Raw genomic sequence first — 18,709 nt, 5'->3', positions numbered from 1 at the left:
TTTCTCCTCCTCCTCCTCCTTCTTCTTCCTCTCTCTCTCTTTCTCTCTCTCTCTCTCTCTCTCTCTCTCTCTCTCTCTCTCCCCCCCCCTCCCTCCCTCCCTCCCTCCCTCCACCCTCTCACAGCCAACTAGGAAAAAATAACAATGAAATAAATATGAGAGTTTATATCACTTTGGAGCAAAACAGTTGCTAAGTAGTCCTGATTTACTAAATAAACAGATTGATGTTAAATACTCGAAATAGACTAGACAGTTGGAGACATGACTAAGCTCTCCCAGAATGCAGTGCTGTGATCTTAACATGAGGGATCTGAATGGCGGTAGATCCTGCCCTGGCCTTCAGAATGAATAGCCTGACTGCAGTGTCTGCAGAGAGAGCCCTGCTGCCCACTGAGAATGTGAACAGGGGGTCTTTGTCTCCTTTCCGGTGCTTCGTCTTGTAACAGAGCAATAAGAGGCAATTAGCAAGGGCTCTCTCAGTTCAAATAGATCGTGCAGTTTGGGGTAGGCTGAATGAGTGGGTGGGTAGAATGGAGGCAAATCCTTCTCTCTCTCTCTCCCTCCCTCTCTCTCTCTCTCTCTCTCTCTCTCTCTCTCTCTCTCTCTCTCTCTCTCTCCCCTGAGTTACCAGATTTAGAAACATACAAGATAATTGCTTGAAACTTCACTTTGAGTTCTGCGCATCTGAATCCGAATTTGTATCTTAGGAAGTTGCTTGAGCCACTTAGTTGCCCTTGCTCCAAGCAGCTTAGAGACCCAAATGGTGATAAGTGGCAACTATTGTTTTCCAGAGGAGGGAGACCTCCTAAGACAAGCTAGAAGCTGACCTGCAGACAAAGATTAGACAGTCCCGGGTCCCCTTTCCACATATTTGCTATGTCACATGATTAATAACAGTGACCATACCATTCCCCCAAAGCCCTCAACATGACCATTTAGCAAATAGCCCAAGGTATATCTGATGTAGTTGTTTAAGCATGGGCAGGTTGATAAATAGATAAAAAGAAAGTCTTTCTCGTCCGGGGCGGAGAATAACAAGCAAAGGTGTGGGAAGATAATAGTTAGGAAGAGTCGGGGGAAGAACAAGAAGTTCAGTGGGTTACAAAGCATGGAGAGGACATTCAGCTGGCCAGAAGGAAGGAGCCACGCTGACATGCTAGAGTCAGGAAGAGAGGTGAGAAACGTGCATAGAAAGCAAGAGCTAAACCCTTCAGAGAGGAGTTTACAAGTCTAGTGGAAGGATGAGAGCTTGTGGGAAAAGAGAAAAATTATAGACATGAGAGAAACACTGAATGTAATCAAGAGTGAGCAACTGCTAACACCAGTGAAAGAAACACGTGGGGATTGTCTCTGAGGTGTTCATCTCATGTGGAGATTGTCTCTGAGGTGTTCATCTCATGTGGAGATTGTCTCTGAGGTGTTCATCTCATGTGGAGATTGTCTCTGAGGTGTTCATCTCATGTGGAGATTGTCTCTGAGGTGTTCGGTTCATATGAAGATTGTCCCTGAGGTGTTCAACTCATGTGGGGATTGTTTCTGAGGTGTTCAGCTCATGTGGGGATTGTCTCTGAGGTGTTCAGCTCATGTGGAGATTGTCTCTGAGGTGTTCAGCTCATGTGGAGATTGTCTCTGAGGTGTTCAGCTCATGTGGAGATTGTCTCTGAGGTGTTCAGCTCATGTGGAGATTGTCTCTGAGGTGTTCATCTCATGTGGAGATTGTCTCTGAGGTGTTCATCTCATGTGGAGATTGTCTCTGAGGTGTACGGTTCATATGAAGATTGTCCCTGAGGTGTTCAACTCATGTGGGGATTGTCTCTGAGGTGTTTATCTCATGTGGAGATTGTCTCTGAGGTGTTCATCTCATGTGGAGATTGTCTCTGAGGTGTTCGGTTCATATGAAGATTGTCCCTGAGGTGTTCAACTCATGTGGGGATTGTTTCTGAGGTGTTCAGCTCATGTGGGGATTGTCTCTGAGGTGTTCAGCTCATGTGGAGATTGTCTCTGAGGTGTTCAGCTCATGTGGAGATTGTCTCTGAGGTGTTCAGCTCATGTGGAGATTGTCTCTGAGGTGTTCAGCTCATGTGGAGATTGTCTCTGAGGTGTTCAGCTCATGTGGAGATTGTCTCTGAGGTGTTCATCTCATGTGGAGATTGTCTCTGAGGTGTTCATCTCATGTGGAGATTGTCTCTGAGGTGTACGGTTCATATGAAGATTGTCCCTGAGGTGTTCAACTCATGTGGGGATTGTCTCTGAGGTGTTTATCTCATGTGGAGATTGTCTCTGAGGTGTTCATCTCATGTGGAGATTGTCTCTGAGGTGTTCAGTTCATATGAAGATTGTCCCTGAGGTGTTCAACTCATGTGGGGATTGTTTCTGAGGTGTTCAGCTCATGTGGGGATTGTCTCTGAGGTGTTCAGCTCATGTGGAGATTGTCTCTGAGGTGTTCAGCTCATGTGGAGATTGTCTCTGAGGTGTTCAGCTCATGTGGAGATTGTCTCTGAGGTGTTCAGCTCATGTGGAGATTGTCTCTGAGGTGTTCAGCTCATGTGGAGATTGTCTCTGAGGTGTTCAGCTCATGTGGAGATTGTCTCTGAGGTGTTCAGCCTCAGGGACATGAGGATACTTCTGCCCTTACCAGAAGTATCAGAGACCAAAACGACAGTTTGGGTGCTTTTAGCTTTAAGCATATTGAATCTGAAGGTGCTAAGTCAACATCAAAGTAAAATATCACATTGGCAGCAGAAATGCAAAAGGACCAACCACGTGCTAACTGGGAAACTTGAGCAGTGTCTACAAGTAGCTGCTAAAGCCAAGAAAACAAATGGTTCCCACAGGATAGAGAAAGGGAAAGATAGAAGGAAAACACTTCATTGAGGAGCTAGCCTAGATCACACCTTTTCTCTAATTATGGGACTGTGTGTGTGTGTGTGAGAGAGAGAGAGAGAGAGAGAGAGAGAGAGAGAGAGAGAGAGAGAGAGAGAGAGAGAGAGAGAGAGAGAGACAGAGAGAGACAGAGAGAGACAGAGACAGAGACAGAGAGACAGAGAGAGAGAAACTGGGGGAGGGGAGATTGTGTCTCTCTATGTCTCAGTGACACTGGTGGAACAATTAATAATTTGGGACCAATTACAATAGTATATGCCTCCTAGGATTGTGTCAGTCACAGACATTTGGAAGAGTCCCATGACTCCTGTGAGGGGCACATACTCTGCTTGGCCAGGCACCCTCTGCCATGTTGCTCTCTGCTCCTCTCCACACTGCAACTGGTGAGGCCTACTAGCCTACGTTTTCCTCTGGTCATTCACTTGTTCACCCACCAACATATAATACCATGTGCCAGGCACTACTATAAGGCCCTGAAAACCCAGCAACTCCTCATACAATACACATCCTAGTGCAGGAGACAAATAATAAATCTGTAGACAGGTGACACAAGCATCAGAGATGTAAGGGCCGTGAAGAAAAACAAACCATGGAACAGGACTAGAGTGAAGTAACAGGGCTGGAGCTCTCTGAAGGATGACCTGGGAAGGCCTCTGTGAAGATGTTTCATTAAACAGAGACAGGACATCAGCAAGAGCAGGTGTGGAAGCCTTTGAGCAATACTGTGTGTGGACAGGAGAGCCGTGTGCATAGTGTGGAGTAAGGAAGAGCAACAAAGCCAGGAGAGGAAGTCACAGAGGGAGAAGCCGCATCCTTCATCATATTGAGACGCCGACAGGGAACTTGGCTATTAGTCTGTGTACACATAGGAAACTCAGTGGACGATTTTGAGCAGTATAGTGTTAAAAGCTCTGCAAGACGCAGTAGAAGCTCCCTCCCCCAACCTGCAAGAAAGAAAGCTTGACTTTGTTTAACCCAGAATTTTCCGAATTCATCTGACCAGAACTGGAAACATTTTTGGCATTGGCATCTATTAAAAAGTCCACAAAACACATACTTAGGGATACAATGCCCTAGAATAATGTTCCTCGACGTTTAATGTTCATACGGCTCACCTGGAGGGCTTGTTAAACTAGAGATTCCTGGAGCTCAGCCCCAGTGACGCTGAGTCAGTAGGCTGAGAACGGGCTTGAGGACGTGCTTTGCTAATAAGCTCTCAGATAATAGTGATGCCACAAATGCATGGGCATGGTTCACGTGGTTGTCCCTAGGACCCAGAGATAAATACATATAAGTACAGACTTAAGAGATGCACTCAGCAGAGTGATGGAGAAGAATCCCACTGTGTCAGCCTCTTTGATCTGTCTTACCTACTCTTATTGCTGAGAGCAACTGTAAGACCATAGGCACTAGCCCTCGTCTATGAAAAATGGGCCGTAGATCAAAGCCTGTGTCTCTCAGTTCATAGTTTAAGTTTTGGTTTTTTTTTGGCTTGGGGGGATTTTTCTTAGTAGAGTAAGGCAAACTTTGATACTCCTTTGGCTTTCCCTTGTTGCTGCATCACAGGCTATCTTACTGATTAATGAGTGCCATGTAAGTTTCCAGAAAAGACCACTTGGTTGGGCTTTGTTCCACTGACATGTCCACTTCTATTAGTGTCTTTTTTTTTAAGGCCCATGGAGAAATGTTGCCAGTAAGTAGAAACCGATACACTCTCTCGTTGAATGTTTGTTGTACCAGAAAGAAGTTTTAAAATATTTCAGGCTCTTAGTGAGCCTCATGGCCAATGCCACCTTAGCCTTAACAATCAGTGCTTTCCAAGAGGCAGGTCCTCTTATCCTCCTCTAGGCATCAGCCCACTAAGAAATTAATGACAGCTTCTATAGGAACTCTAATCCTTACTATATTGAACCCATGGCCCTCTGAGGAAGATGCTAAGAAAAAATGTTTAACTAGGGCCTTCCCGCTCTAGGTTATTCCATAATAAGTGGCAGAGATACCCTAAGCATGTCTGAGAAAGAAACGAATGTTTTTAAAAATTCAGTCAGAACTAGGAAAACTTTAATAACAACAAGGAAATTCTAATGAAACTTGAAAAGGTGTGAATTATGGGAATATGTAAATTATAATAAAGAAGTGCATTATATTTCAGTGTGACCTGTGTAAGCCATCATCATCTACCTCATGGAAGGATTTGAGATTTGGCAACCCAGCTATGTTCCTGCCAGTGACCTTAAGTGAATCATAAATAACCTACTGACCAGCAATGGAAAACTGCATCTGTGCCGATTCCAGCACCAAACAGATGTGGCGAGGGCAAAATGATAATGAAGATTAGCCTCCTGTCTGCAGGAGTAAAGACCACCAGGACCCACCCATGGGATGCTATTTCGAAGGGCTGCTTGGGACTCCAAGAGACTGGAAAAGGAAGATGTTTTCAGATCTGGACAAGCAGGGTTGAGCTAAGGCAAAGAGAAGCAGTTTCATCACAGACCCATTCCTCTTTCCACAGCCTTAGGGCTGACACTCCACTATCCCTTAGGCAAAACAGAGCAGGGTTCTTGTAAGGTCATGGAGTCCATGGACAGAGGCCCCTATGCCCTGATGTTCCCAGAAGAAAAAGAAAAGCGATGTCACAAGCTCAGACACCCCATCCAATGACGTGGCCTCTCCAGGATCTGCCTAGCCTGCACTGAGGAGGTCACCTTGCCCTGACCCTGTGGGCAGTCTCAATGAACAGCAAGCCTACCATGAGAAAAGCTGACTTTTATTGATTTTCTTGGCTCTGTAATTTATGCTAATTGGACTAAAAGGACAGAATACTGGAGGTTTTTTTTTTTTTTATTGGTCATACCCTTCATTCAACACACATTTGCTGAGCTTCCACTACATGCCAGCTACTGTGCTGGGTGGACCCGCAGGCATCCACAGCACGATGGTGACACACCAGAATCTCAGACCCTAGAGGGGATAGAGACATTTCTACCAGCAATCCGAATACAGTGAAAGCCACACTGTAAGACAGGAACCACCAGATTTCAGAAAGACACAGATCTTCCTGCAGAGGCACTACTTTAACTCGATCAGGGGGAGTTAAATCAAAATTCAGACACTGAAAGGCAGAGCTGAAGAGGGAAGCCAGTGTAAGCAGAAGAAACAGCATAAGCAAAGGCTAAGGCCATTAGGTCTACCCTTGGTAGCAGGGTGGACCCTGAGCACCTCTGGGGAAGCTAGCAGGTCAGGATCAAGGCAGTCACTCCTAGGAGGTGAGATTACATGCTGGGGGTGAGGCAGGGTGGTGAAAATGCTCTAAGGAAAGGAGTGATATGGGATTACTGGATGTCCGCAGTCCTAGGGAGGACAGACTACAGAAAAGCAGCATTGTGGGGCTGAGTCCAGAGGCGATGAGACCGTGAAGAGACTGTTTCGCTGGCCCGTATCAGCAATGACAAGACCTAAGAATCAAGGCTGGCACGCTGGAGGTTTAAAGGCAGGAGAGACAAAGCGATTCAGGAGTGGAAAAAAATCAATGAAACTTTGTGATTGATTTGATGCAGCTGAGGGGCAAGATGGAGGAGCCAGAGCGTCTGAGTGAGGCCGGAGATGGATCGCATTGCCATCTACCAAAGCAGGAAATATGAGGGGAGGAAGAGGTCTGCGGGAGGGGAGGATGATGAGTTCGGTGTGACAAATGATGAGTTCTCAGGTACCTGTGGGATATCAGGGCAACGGGGGCTTAATGGAATCCAGACCCTAAACTTGAAGGGAATGGCCCGGCATCAACCTTTACTCCTAATCCTCACTTTTCCTGATTTAAGATACCACTACTATATTCCAGTGTCAAGTCCATCCACTACCTAGCCTCTGCGGTGTTACCCTGGCAAAGACTCGTGGCACTAAACCTATCCTGGGAGGTTACCTTGTTGATCTGTTGGCTCTCACAGTAGCCCACAATCTTCAGCGAGGCTGGGAGGAGTTTGAGGAGTTGGGCGTCCTTAGGGTATTCTAATCCCGATGTGCTAATATTCTAACTATTGAATGTTTCATTCTTCCCGGGAAGTGAAAGGACAGGAGAAGGGAGTGGGAGCAAACTGATTCTGGAATGTCCCATATGCATGTTGCAGACTGCACGCACACCGTGTTGGTTCCTCTTAGAGAGCCCTTCTTAGCCCTTCTTAGCATCATCTCCCTACCACCAAAGCTAGTAGTAAGTGGCTTGGCTGCAATAAAACATCAAATGTGCACGGTGGTTAGCCCACTCACCTTCTACTCTGCTGTCCTATGAGTGCTCAGGCCAACTGCACTTCAGTCTGTCACTGTGTTATGTGGGGAAAACGGAAGAGAAATAATACCACAGAGAATTAGTTTTCATGTGTGTGTTACGCACAAATCATGTAGTCCCAGTAATGACATTATCACTGCCTTATGCCAGTTTGTCTGTAAAATGCATGTGATTCACAGTTTTAAAAAAAAATTAGAAACGTCCAGTCTGTTCTCCCTTCCTCGGGGATGGCTACCAAGTGTATCATTGCTAAACCACAAAAGACTATGTTAAAGTAACATTTGTCAAAGTGACATTAAAGGCTCTGGATAGAGACCACGAGAGAAGGAAAAGCGCCACAGCTGAGAGGTGCTCATAACTCACTTGCGGTGCGGGGCGTGGATGGCACTGGATGGTGTGGGTATGGGAGACCACCCACTGAGCCACAGCTCCTGCCACAAAACGCAAGAGGACACTGAATTCCCTGACCTCAGAGAGAAAACGGAATATCCTGGTCTTTAAAAATTCAGATGAGACTGATTCTGTTTCTTTCAAAAGGATCATTCAGTTTCTTTACACAGTCAACTTTCTGTCTTCTTCTTCTTCTTCTTCTTCTTCTTCTTCTTCTTCTTCTTCTTCTTCTTCTTCTTCTTCTTCTCTTCTTCCTCCTCCTCCTCCTCCTTCTATTTATTTATTTGGTTTTTTTTTTATTTTATTTTTGTTGTTGATGTTCTTGTTGTTTGGTTTGGGGTTCTGTTGTTGTTGTTTGGGGGCAATTTTTATTTATTTACTTATTTATTTATTTTTGGGTTTTCAAGACAAGTTTTCTGTGTAGCCCTGACTGTCCTGGAATTCACTGTGTAAAACAGACTGGCCTCAAACTCAGAGATCTTCTTGCCTTCTCCCTCCCAAGTACTGGGATTAAGAGCACGCACCACCACCCACCCACCCATCCTTCACATTTTAGAAAGAAAGGTCCACTTCTGTTGTCATTCACAACTTTATTTGGAAAAGAAGGCTATGAGACTCTTCACTCTGAAGCCAAGGGAAGGCATGTGCCAAGTGCTAGCAGGACATAAGCCCTCCCCTTGAAAGGCAAAAAGACACAGTCATGGAGCTGCAAGTATCAAAAGTAAGCTTCAAGGAATGGTGACTCCTGTCTCTGAGCTGCCCGTAAACATCACAGTCCTGAAACCCACCTTTCCAAATAGAAAAGTCCAGCACACAGGGACAGCAGTGTGCCTAGAGAGGGAAACAGGGTGTCTTTGGGGCCAGAGTCTGCCGCCTCCACCATCAGCTCTGACACTTCTTTACTCGATCGATGTTAGTTAAGAAGCTGTGGTGTTTGGAGTTTTAAAGAAATAAAAAGTATCCTAAAGGCAAAAGCACCCGAAGACACACAGACAACGATGGCGCAGGTTAGGGTCCTCATGCATTCAGAATCAGTTCTTCTATGGACCCAGAGGGAGGAAGGGGTTCTGCCAGGAAGGGAGGAGATACTGGTGGAAACTTCACTGAGAAGCTGTTTCTACTGAATTTTTCAGTAGCAAACGGAGACTGGAAAGGACTGGTAGAGACAGGGACCTAAGGATGAGGAAGGGCCATTGTGAAAGTGTAAAAGGGAGTTTATTACGTTTGGTTTGATCAAAGCTCAGTTAGTACAAGGCTAGCTGTATAATGAAAGCCACAACTAAAGATTCATATTCAAATCCTAGACTCATAAGAGTGCCTTTATGGAGAAAGAAGGACGTTTGCATTTTTATCCAAAAGAAGGATCCCTGTAGGGTTTCAAGTGAGGGAAATACATGAGAATTCTACTGTCTGGGAAAAGTGTGAGCGCTTGTCATTCACTGGCAGAATGTGGAGCCAACTCTAAAGAGTGTAAGAAGGCTAAGAAGGAAGGAGCTGAAAACAGGAAGATCAAGTCCAGATCTGAGGGTACAGAAGTGCCCAGGGTAGGACAAGCTGGAGTAGGGGTGGGGCACAGCTGGATTAGGGGCAGGGCACAGCTGGAGTAGGGGCAGGGCACAGCTGGAGTAGGGGCGGGGCACAGCTGGAGTAGGGGCAGGGCACAGCTGGAGTAGGGGCAGGGCACAGATGGAGTAGGGCACAGTTAAAGGTGAAGAACTGAAGCCCTCATTCTGTTCTCTTTCTATCCCATATGAACAGAGACAGTGCAGGTCACCCTTCCACTGGCCTAAAATTTCCCCTAAGAGGGTAGCAAAGAAGGAAAGAAGCAAGACTTCCTCACTAGGGGAGATGAACAGATACTCCATTCTGAGGCAGATGGTCTAGCCTCTCCAGATGGCTGGGTGTAGGTATTGCAATCTAAAATAAAGAAAGGCAGAGGTAGTGAACTGCCTCTTACTAGGTAGTCTTACTAGAATTTCTCACCCAAGAAGACACAGCAAAAATATTCTAACAGACATGTGGGCCTACAGTGGCCCTATTTTCAAAGCCTGGCAAGTGAAAGTCTGAAATACACAAAATAAATGAGCACTAGTCTCCCACTTTAATGATGGGCCAGGACAACACTCGAGCCACAGTGCCCCGCACCAGAAAGCTCTCTCACCACATTAGAACCCTAGGTGATAGTGTATGGCCAGCGCTGGCCGGAGAGTAGAGAAACGTTCCACTTCTGAAAAGGGGTGGAGATGGTCATTCAGCTTAGACTCTCGCCTGTGGCCTCTGTCCTGCTATGTTTTGAGAAAAGAAAGTCAAAGATACAGAAAAAGGGGTCTGGTCAAGAATCTGAGCCCAAGACCCTTCAAAGCTGCAAAGGGGGAGCAGGCAAAAAAGAGTTCAGAGCTAAACAATGGGTCTGGAGGAAAATTCTAGTTAGACAGGAGACAGATGAAGGAAAGCCTGCCTCATATCTTCTAGGAAGAGTAAGCAAGAGACTTAGTTGAAAAATCAAAGTTAGGTTCCAAGTTGCTACTTGTTTTTCTTTGTTTGGATTTTTTGTTTTGTTTTCCTTGTAAAGTGATTTTCCCAATTAGGGTGTGTGTGTGTGTGTGTGTGTGTGTGTGTGTGTGTGTGTGTGTAGCCACACAGAGAATAATGTATACTTAGCAATTTGAGTACTTCTGAAATGTGTATCATTAGGCAATTTTGTTATTATATAAACATCGCATACTATATTTACACAAATTTAGATGGCTATGATGTCACTGGGTGACATAGTCTTATTGGGCCACCACTGAATATGCAGACATCACTGAAACATCATTACATGGCACATGACTACATATGAAAAAGGCCCCAACTTTAGGAAAAAGTCCATCTAAACTGCAGCTTGAGCCAACCCACTTCCCCATACCTTATGAGGAGTTGGTAGCCTAAAAGGGGACACTGTCTGACTGAAGCCAGACAACTGGCCCCCTAAGAGCACATTTATAATTTATTTATGGCTTAATATTTTCCACTGATAGGGTTAATAAATCATGTTTCCATTCCGCTGGTTTTCTCTGCTGTATGAATTTCTCTATTTTGATACCAGATCTTAACGTGTTTTATTTTGCTTGTCCATTTTCCAGTTCATTTTTGCAGCTACAGAGAGAAGTTTATTAGTCTGTATTGCCGCCTTTCTGCTGTTGTGGAGCTGGACTCTTTGAACACCCAACAGTCCCTGAGGGAAGCGATCTCAGACAGCGAGGTTGCAGCTGCCAAACAAAGACACCAGCAAGTGTTGGACTTCATTCAGGTAAAGCTGCTGTTCCTTGGGTAATAAGGAAGAGGCAGGGAGGACAGGGTGAGACCCAAGCAAGGGCGAGAGCAGCTGCTGGACACCATCAAGGGAACACGCTGGGCCAACGGCCTGTGGATCTGGCTGAATGGCGGAGCTTGGGGAACTGAATTTTCCAACAGTGAATTACAGGTGAATTGCACAAGTCCTGAGGATTGTATCAGCCTCTATGATCAGCAGCAGGGAATGACCCAAATACTGTGCTTACTCACTAGTCCAATAATAGTTACAATAGGGAAAGAAAAGTGCAGGATTTCCTCAGTGTCTCAGAGAAAATGAAAACAAAATGGTCTATCTGCTTACATTAACCCAGACCCAGTTAGATCGTTCATGATTTAAACTTCTTTCTTTAATGTGTGGTTACTGAGGTGCGAAAATGACTTGACTGGCATGATGGCACATGCTTGTGATGCCAGGGTTGGGAAGGCTAAAGGAGGATCAAAGGTTCAAGACCAGTCTTGGCACACAGCGGGTCCCATACCAGCTTGAGTGGCAAAATGAAGTCATCTTTTAAAAATGTATGTATCTGTATGAGTCCCTGTGTGTCTGTCAGTCTGTGTGTGTGTGTGTGTGAGAGAGAGAGAGACAGACAGACAGACAGACAGACAGACAGACAGACAGACAGACCCATGCCTCTCATGGCTACTGCTATAGTCTTACTGGATGCTCACTGTAAGAACACTCCGTGGTCCTACTCACTAGATGGTCTGCCTGCCTCTCCTAAATTTAAAGAGAGGACTAAAGGTAAGGAACCAGCCAGAGCAGAAGCTCCAACAACTATCCAAATAATAAGTACAAAGAACTCAATATGACAAAACATTGTGAACTTGGAGCTCAATAAGTAAGTTCCTTTGGCTGGGCTAAAAGTGTTTACCTGGGAGAACGAGGCTTGTGAAGCCACTTTAAAAAGCCAGTGCATGGGCCGTGCTTTTGTAACCGCAGTGCTGGGGACACTGAGGCAAGATAACCTCTGGGGCTCGCTAGCTCAACTTAGCCTTCCTGGTAATCTCAGGGACAATCAGAGACCCTGTGTTGAAAGCAGTTGTCCCCTGACCTCTACACACACACACGTATCCATTCATTCTCTCTCTCTCTCTCTCTCTCTCTCTCTCTCTCTCTCTCTCTCTCTCTCTCTCTCTCTCTCTCCCTTCCTCCTTCCTTTCCTCTCTCCCTCCCTCCCTCCCCCCTCTCTTTCTCTTCATCTGAGAAAAGAGAGTCATGGTTAATTGAGCATGGATGGTAGTACACACCTTTAATGTCCACACTCAGGAGGCAGAAGCAGACTGGTCTCTGTAGATTCAAGGCCATCTGGTCTACATAGAGAATTCTAAGCTATCCAGGGCTACATAGCCAGGGCACATACTAATAAACAATGAGTTGTGTATTCATTCATCTATAACAAATACAGGGCCAAGCGTGATGAGACATGCCTGTAATCCCAGTCCTTAGGAAGTAGGCACAGGAGGATCAAGAGTTCAAGGTCAGCCTTAGCTACATAGTGAGGTCAAGGACAGGGCTATATGAGACAAAGGCTTAAAAACAAACAATAAAAAGTTAGAAGTAAAAGCCCTTTGAAATATAAAAGTGGGAGGAATGGAGATTTGGTAGTCTTTAGCAAAAGCGCTGTCCCTAAGCAGTAGAGTTACCCCACTTCCCTCATCTATGAATGAGGGGGACTCTCAGGCCACAGAAGTAGCTGCTCACTCTCCCCACCTGAGACTGTAGAATTCAGAATTTTAAAACACTCACTCCAGTTATGTCATTTCCAATAAAGAACAGATGTTGACCGTGGAATTGGAGTAGGAACACAGACACTAGATAAGGAGTACACCAAAGACTCTGTGTGTGTGTGTGTGTGTGTGTGTGTGTGTGTGTGTGTGTGTGTGTGTGTGTAAGAGAGAGAGAGAGAGAGAGAGAGAGAGAGAGAGAGAGAGAGGTATGTGAATATGTAGGTGTGCATACCTATGTATGCTCGGAGGGCTGAGGGCTGGAAGATGTCCAGTTTTGCCTATGCCTTTGAGATAGGGTCTCTCACTGAAGCACCTGGAGTTTGCCATTTTTCAGCAAGGCTAGCAGCCAGCAAATCCCAGCAATCTTCTTGTTTCTGCAAACCCTTCCCTCCCCACCCAACTCAGCACTGAAGGTATGGGAGAGTGCACATGACTAGAACCAGCTTTATATTTATTTATTATGTATATAGGGCTCTACTTGCATGTACACCTGCAGGCCAGAAGAGGGCATCAGATCGCATTACAGACGGTTATGAGCCACAAGGTGATTGCTGGGAATTGAACTCAGGACCTCTGGAGGAGCAGTCAATGCTCTTAACCTGAGCTATCCCTCCAGCCCCCCTGATCCAGCTTTTTTAATGTGAGAAGTGAGATCAAAACTCACGTCTTTGTGTTCTTCTCCACTGAACTGGCTCTCCAATCCTCTGCTTATCCTTTGATTCCAGTGCCATGTTGAAGCCAAGCAAGCTGACACACGCTGGCATGTTGACACACACACACATGTAATCCAGAGCTAGAGAGGCTGAGAGAGGAGGACAAAGAGTTCAAGGCTAGCCTGAGCTACACAAGGCCAGTCTGGGTCACATAGAGAGACACTGTCTCAATAATAACAGGCCAGAGGTCAAGGGACACGCCTCTAGTTCTCAGCTGTCCAGTGCTAAACTCTGGGGCAGACAACACTTGCCTTGATAGGGAATTTGGTGGGAAGCGTGTTTCTCCTCTCTGCAATGGAGGGACTGAGCTGCAAACACTCTCAGGCCCTAGTCAACGCTTACATTAATTTCATGACCCACAATCAGAACCATTTTAAGGAACACTTTACTCCCCATGCCTTGGGTTGTGTTTCTGCCTTATTCCACTTCGGCTTCCTCGAATCTCATTCATCCAATGAGGGCACTGTCTTTTCCTTAGTTGTGGCCACTTTGAAACCTCCTGAATTCATGACTCCATTCTCACCTCCTGACTGCTACCTGTGCTCCCATTTCTCACTTAGCCTCAAGCTCCAATGCCTTTTTTTTTCTCGTTCCTTCTGATCACATTCTTAAGTGGGCTAAATAGTGGCAAGCCAGGCCAAGAATTTTCCAGGGTTCTTGCCTGCTCCAGACTCCCATGGGCACACAGACCTGGATAAAGGCCAGTTCCCAAAGTGTCCAAAAACTAACTTCTGAGGCAGGGTAATTCCAGATCACCCACCTGGATCCATAGCCTTCAGTACACTACCCTGCTGCCCCTGACATGAGCAACTTCACTGCCTACAGACAACTCAGTGTCCAGCTCCCCCTTACCTGTGTTGACTTCTTTGCCCCCGCCCCTGAAATGAAACCCAGCTGCAGCCACTCACCCATTGGTGTTCACAGCTCAGCCCACCACACGCCATAACCAGAGCCTGCAGAGGCAACTGCCAGTTCTATCTAGATCTAAGACCAGTGTTACCACACAAACCAAACATTGTCAAGAGCAGGGGAGTCTACGTAAATACAGCTAGGAAGAGAAGCCAGGGAGTGTCGCCAAAAAAGGGGAGGTCTGGGCCAGGGGAGACAGAGAAAAATCGCAGATAAGATATACAGGCTTTATAGACAACACATACAGTAGAGATGCCAAAGTAAGGAGAGGGGGAGAGAGAGAGAGAGAGAGAGAGAGAGAGAGAGAGAGAGAGAGAGAGAGAGAGAGCTCAGGAAAGAAATGGCAAAGCACGAAGACCTGAGGCTTAGCGTACTTTGAGCTGTTAAAGCCAAAAGGGCAATTAAGCCATAATTTATATACTGTAATGCTTCAAATGCGCCTAAGCCGTAATAGAAACACAGCTCATTAAATATAGCCAATCTATCATCCCCTCAAGCACCTTGTGGCTACGCTGTGAGAAAGCCAATCACCTTTACATTTTAATAAAAATATTATCTTGCCTGGGTACAGAGAAAGGGCATAATTTATAGGATGAAAACTGAAATTTGTAAAGAGCGAGCTGAGAAATGGATGCAGATCTTTAATCACCAGACTTGGGCAGTTCACAGGCACTGGTTTGAAAAGCGTGTCAGCAAGTCTTCAGAAGCCGAATTTGGACCTTAAAATCTGGGGGATTATGCTGTCAGTTGCTTTTAGATCAACAGTAGAAGGTGAAATGAGTGGAAATTGGAATTCTTTTGGAGCTACTTAGGGAGGTTTCATTAAACTCAATCCACAGGCCTCCCTGAACCTACGGCACTTTTCTTTTTCCTCAGTTAGGCCCTCTCCACCTCTCCGCAGGGAAAAAAACTAAGAAGTCAGCAGTGCTTCATTCAACTCCGCCCATGCTTGGCAACAGGCTGAAGCACCTTTACCTAAAAAGAACAGGTGGATTGTTACGAAAAATCACATAGGCTTACAAGTTACCACAAAGCGGCCAGCTTATGATGACGGATGTTATTCCGGCCACTGGAGAGGAGAAGTTGGAAAGTCCTGTTGGCAGAGCTGTACTCCTCCCAAGGCTCTGGGGAGAGGCTGTTCTCTGCCTCCTCAGCTTCTGGGTGCTGCTGCCATTCCTCAACTCAAGCCCATCTCTATGTTTGAGACTATACTGTTTCTTCTCTTCTGCCACGTGTCCCTCTGCCTCTCACTCTTGTAAGCAAGCCCTTAGGAGGACACCTGTCACTGGAATTAGAGCTCCCGCAGACAATCCAGGACAAACACTTCCTCTGGAATCCTTCACAACCCAGGTTTGCCACAGAAGGTGCTACTCAGGTCTTTATCCCATAGGGAAATAGCCACAGGTTCCGAGGATTGGGAGTTGGGAGATCCTTTAGGGATTCACATTAACCCCACTGGAATCATCATGATTGCCATCATATACAACTGAAGACGGTGTAATACTGTCCAGTTTGCAGAGCGCACTTACCTACATCCCCTGGATCCTTCCAAGAACCCTGAGACTAGAAACCTACAGAGCTGGGTAGCTGTTCCATCTCCCCATTCACTGTGCTAACATTCCCTGAGCATCTAATTTAAGAAAAATACAAAAGCATAGTTCAGGGCCTTGACAGACACTATAAAAAAAAAGTTCACAATCATTCAGTGCCTTTAAAATAACTCGGAGACCACTGTACACTGAATGTGGCATGGCCAACAAAAGCCAGCTGAGAAACTAAGTGTTTCCTCAGGGAATCCCATGCAAGTCTCACCTGGGAGTTCCAGTTGGCTTTACCTCATGAACTTTGGGTTCCCTTTAAATTCTCCCTCTAATATGCCTCTATGCCTCCTCCTGGGCCTGGCTGCTCTGGAGGTCTCTGCCCAGCTAAGGGAGTAAACTAGCCCTGGGCCTCAATCTCATGCTTTCAACACTAGTCCAGAATTCCTGCCAAGTCCTATAGGGCAGCACAGAACTAGAAAGCAAGGGGAAACGGCCACCGGCCACAGTTTCACTCAGTGGTTCATTTCAGCCTGCCTGTCACACTAAACATGACACAGAATGTCATGATTTCAGAGTCTGTTCTGCACTAGGAGCACAAGGTTTTTTGTTAATCTTTTCTAATGAATGAAGTTAGGTATAAAGACCTAAGAAAAAATTTGACAATAAAACCACACTGGATGGTAACCTAATCATTAAAACCTCTCCAGTCGGGGACACTTAAGATGTCTCGAAGGAAACAACTACAAAATAGACATATAAAACACTTTCTTACATAAAAATATAGATTGTATTTTAAAGCAGGTTTGTTACTAATTTTCTTTTTTTTCTTCATTAATTTATTTGTTCATTTTTACATCCCAATCATAACCCTATTCCCTCCCCTCCTCCCCGTCTCCCCTCTAACCCACTTCCCCATATCCCCTTTCCCCCTGCCACCCAGATACCAGCCCGCCCCGGCACATCAAGTCATATTAGGACTCAGTGCCTCCTTCTTCACTGAGGCAAGACCAGGCAGTCCCGCTAGGGGAACGGGATCCAGAAGGAGGCAAATGAGGCCAAGTCAGACACAGTTCCCGCTCCAAATTGTTAGGGGACCCACTTGAGGACCAAGCAGCCCATCAGCTTCATGTGTGCAGTGGGCGTTTAAACTGTTTAACAAGGGCTTTTAAAAACTGCTTTGGACTTTGGAAGCATTTGCTTTATATCTACAAAAGAATTCAGTTTAATATATAAAGTTAGATCTTCTCTGTAAGACAGGCATAAGTGTTCTCAAAGTCAGGTGTCACCTGCATCATATCACCTCCCTGATTCTGTGTGCTTCCTTACACAATGAGATGAAACAGTTCTGTTCACGTGTGAGGAAAGTGCTTTGCAGTGTCAGAGAGACTTTCAAAGCTGTCATCCTACCATCACAACATATGGGATGTTTGTAGCTTGCAAACCAAGCGACTAAGGCTCAAGACAACGCCACAGAAAATGGTTCACCTTAGACTCTCAAGAAAATGTATTTCTTTTCACGGGCGCTTCATAACTTAATGCCTTTCACTATTTATTTTATCCCAAAGCAAATTGATGAGGTCTGGCGTGAAATGAGGTGGATCATGGATGCTCTACAGTATGCAAGGTACAAGCAGCCAGTCTCCGGCTTGCCCATCACCAAGCTGATAGACCCCTCCAATGAGCAGCAACTAAAGAAGATCAGTTCTACGTCATCACACATAGACTGCCTTCCATCAACATCCCCGTCCCCAGAGATGCACAGAAGAAAGACAGTGAGCGGTAAGCAGTGAAATCTAAGGTCCTTTGGCTCGACCGCCACATTCTTGGTCCTGTCTTCACTAAAGAGGTTCTTTGTGTTGATGTACTGGTGCTAACAAGTGGTAGGAAACACTGTTCTGGGGAAAGAATCAAAAAGCATAAGAGAAACAAACCCAGAACCATGGCTGGGTAGGAGTCTGGGTCAACAACATGAGATCGCTTCACTGGGGGCTAGGGAAGATTAGACCAGCGCTGGTCCACACAGCCATGGGATGGAAGGACACAGAACGAGAATGGAGATCCAGGAAGTCCAGATGGGGACTGATGCAGATCCAGGTGAGGACGTCAACCCAGACTCTGGCTCCATGTGAGGTTAGAGTTCAGGCTACACCTCCCACCTGCATCATGCTCTCAGGTGGAACACGAGGAAGGGAGAAATCGTGGATAAACTACTAAGATCCTAAAACCAAAACTAAAGAAGTTCAGGATCATCACAGGCATGACGATCTAAGGAACAAACTGAGAAAAAAATGCTTTGCAGTGCACCTTCGGAATTAAGAGGGAGATTATCTGGTGAATAATATTGACATAAAACATGACTAGAATAGCACCAGTTCCTACAAAATATCTTTGTGTTTATAGGCAGGAAAAGGGGTCTAAATATAGGAAATACTACATAATACTCTTCCCTGGGGATGGTTGAGTCTAGTGTCATTTTTCTAGTCAACAAAATTAATGGCCATTCAAAGCGCCTTCCTTAATTCTACATCTTAAAAGCACTTCATTCTACATTTAAAAAAAAAAAAAGGATTACACTCTCCATAATAATATTTTTAGTAAGCAATTCTGATTTACAGGCTTGTCCCATAGGGGGCAGCATGGTGCAGCAGAAGGAACCTGGGCTCAGAAATCAGAGCCCTGTATTCAAATTCCAAGTTTGTTTTACTGGCTGCATGTGCTAGAACAGAACACTACATCTGAGTATTGGTTCCCATGCCTGTCAAATTAGAATAGCGGTTCTTACACCTCGAGGAATCACCTGTGAGTAAAACAAACTACCGAAGGATGAAATGTAACAGGAAATACATTATAAATACGTAAGTGTTTTATGTTATCATCTAATATAAAACCTTTAATGGGGATATGTGCCTTTCCTACAAGCAAGTCTG

At 45.5% G+C, this 18,709-nt stretch overlaps 2 protein-coding genes across 2 annotated transcripts in view; one reads left to right on the top strand and one right to left on the bottom strand.

The window, feature by feature from the left end:
* ANKFN1 (ankyrin repeat and fibronectin type III domain containing 1) overlaps positions 1 to 18,709 on the top strand; it is a 405,102-nt gene that overhangs the window by 368,339 nt on the left and 18,054 nt on the right. The window contains exons 18-19 of the mRNA XM_084750198.1: positions 10,681 to 10,847; positions 17,348 to 17,561. Of these exons, the coding sequence (XP_084606324.1) occupies positions 10,681 to 10,847; positions 17,348 to 17,561 (381 nt within the window). The remainder of the gene's footprint in view (positions 1 to 10,680; positions 10,848 to 17,347; positions 17,562 to 18,709) is intronic.
* Positions 1 to 18,709, bottom strand: part of LOC311579532 (uncharacterized protein) — a 461,287-nt gene that overhangs the window by 431,230 nt on the left and 11,348 nt on the right. Inside the window, exon 2 of the mRNA XM_084750208.1 lies at positions 13,284 to 13,421. The gene's annotated coding sequence lies outside the window, so the exon portion shown is untranslated. The remainder of the gene's footprint in view (positions 1 to 13,283; positions 13,422 to 18,709) is intronic.

This window comes from Acomys minous, assembly GCF_964271855.1.
Source record: "Acomys minous genome assembly, chromosome: 12".
NCBI classification, from domain to species: Eukaryota; Metazoa; Chordata; class Mammalia; order Rodentia; family Muridae; genus Acomys; species Acomys minous.
Note: the sequence above shows the minus strand (reverse complement) of the source record. Positions and strands in the feature narration are given on the sequence as shown.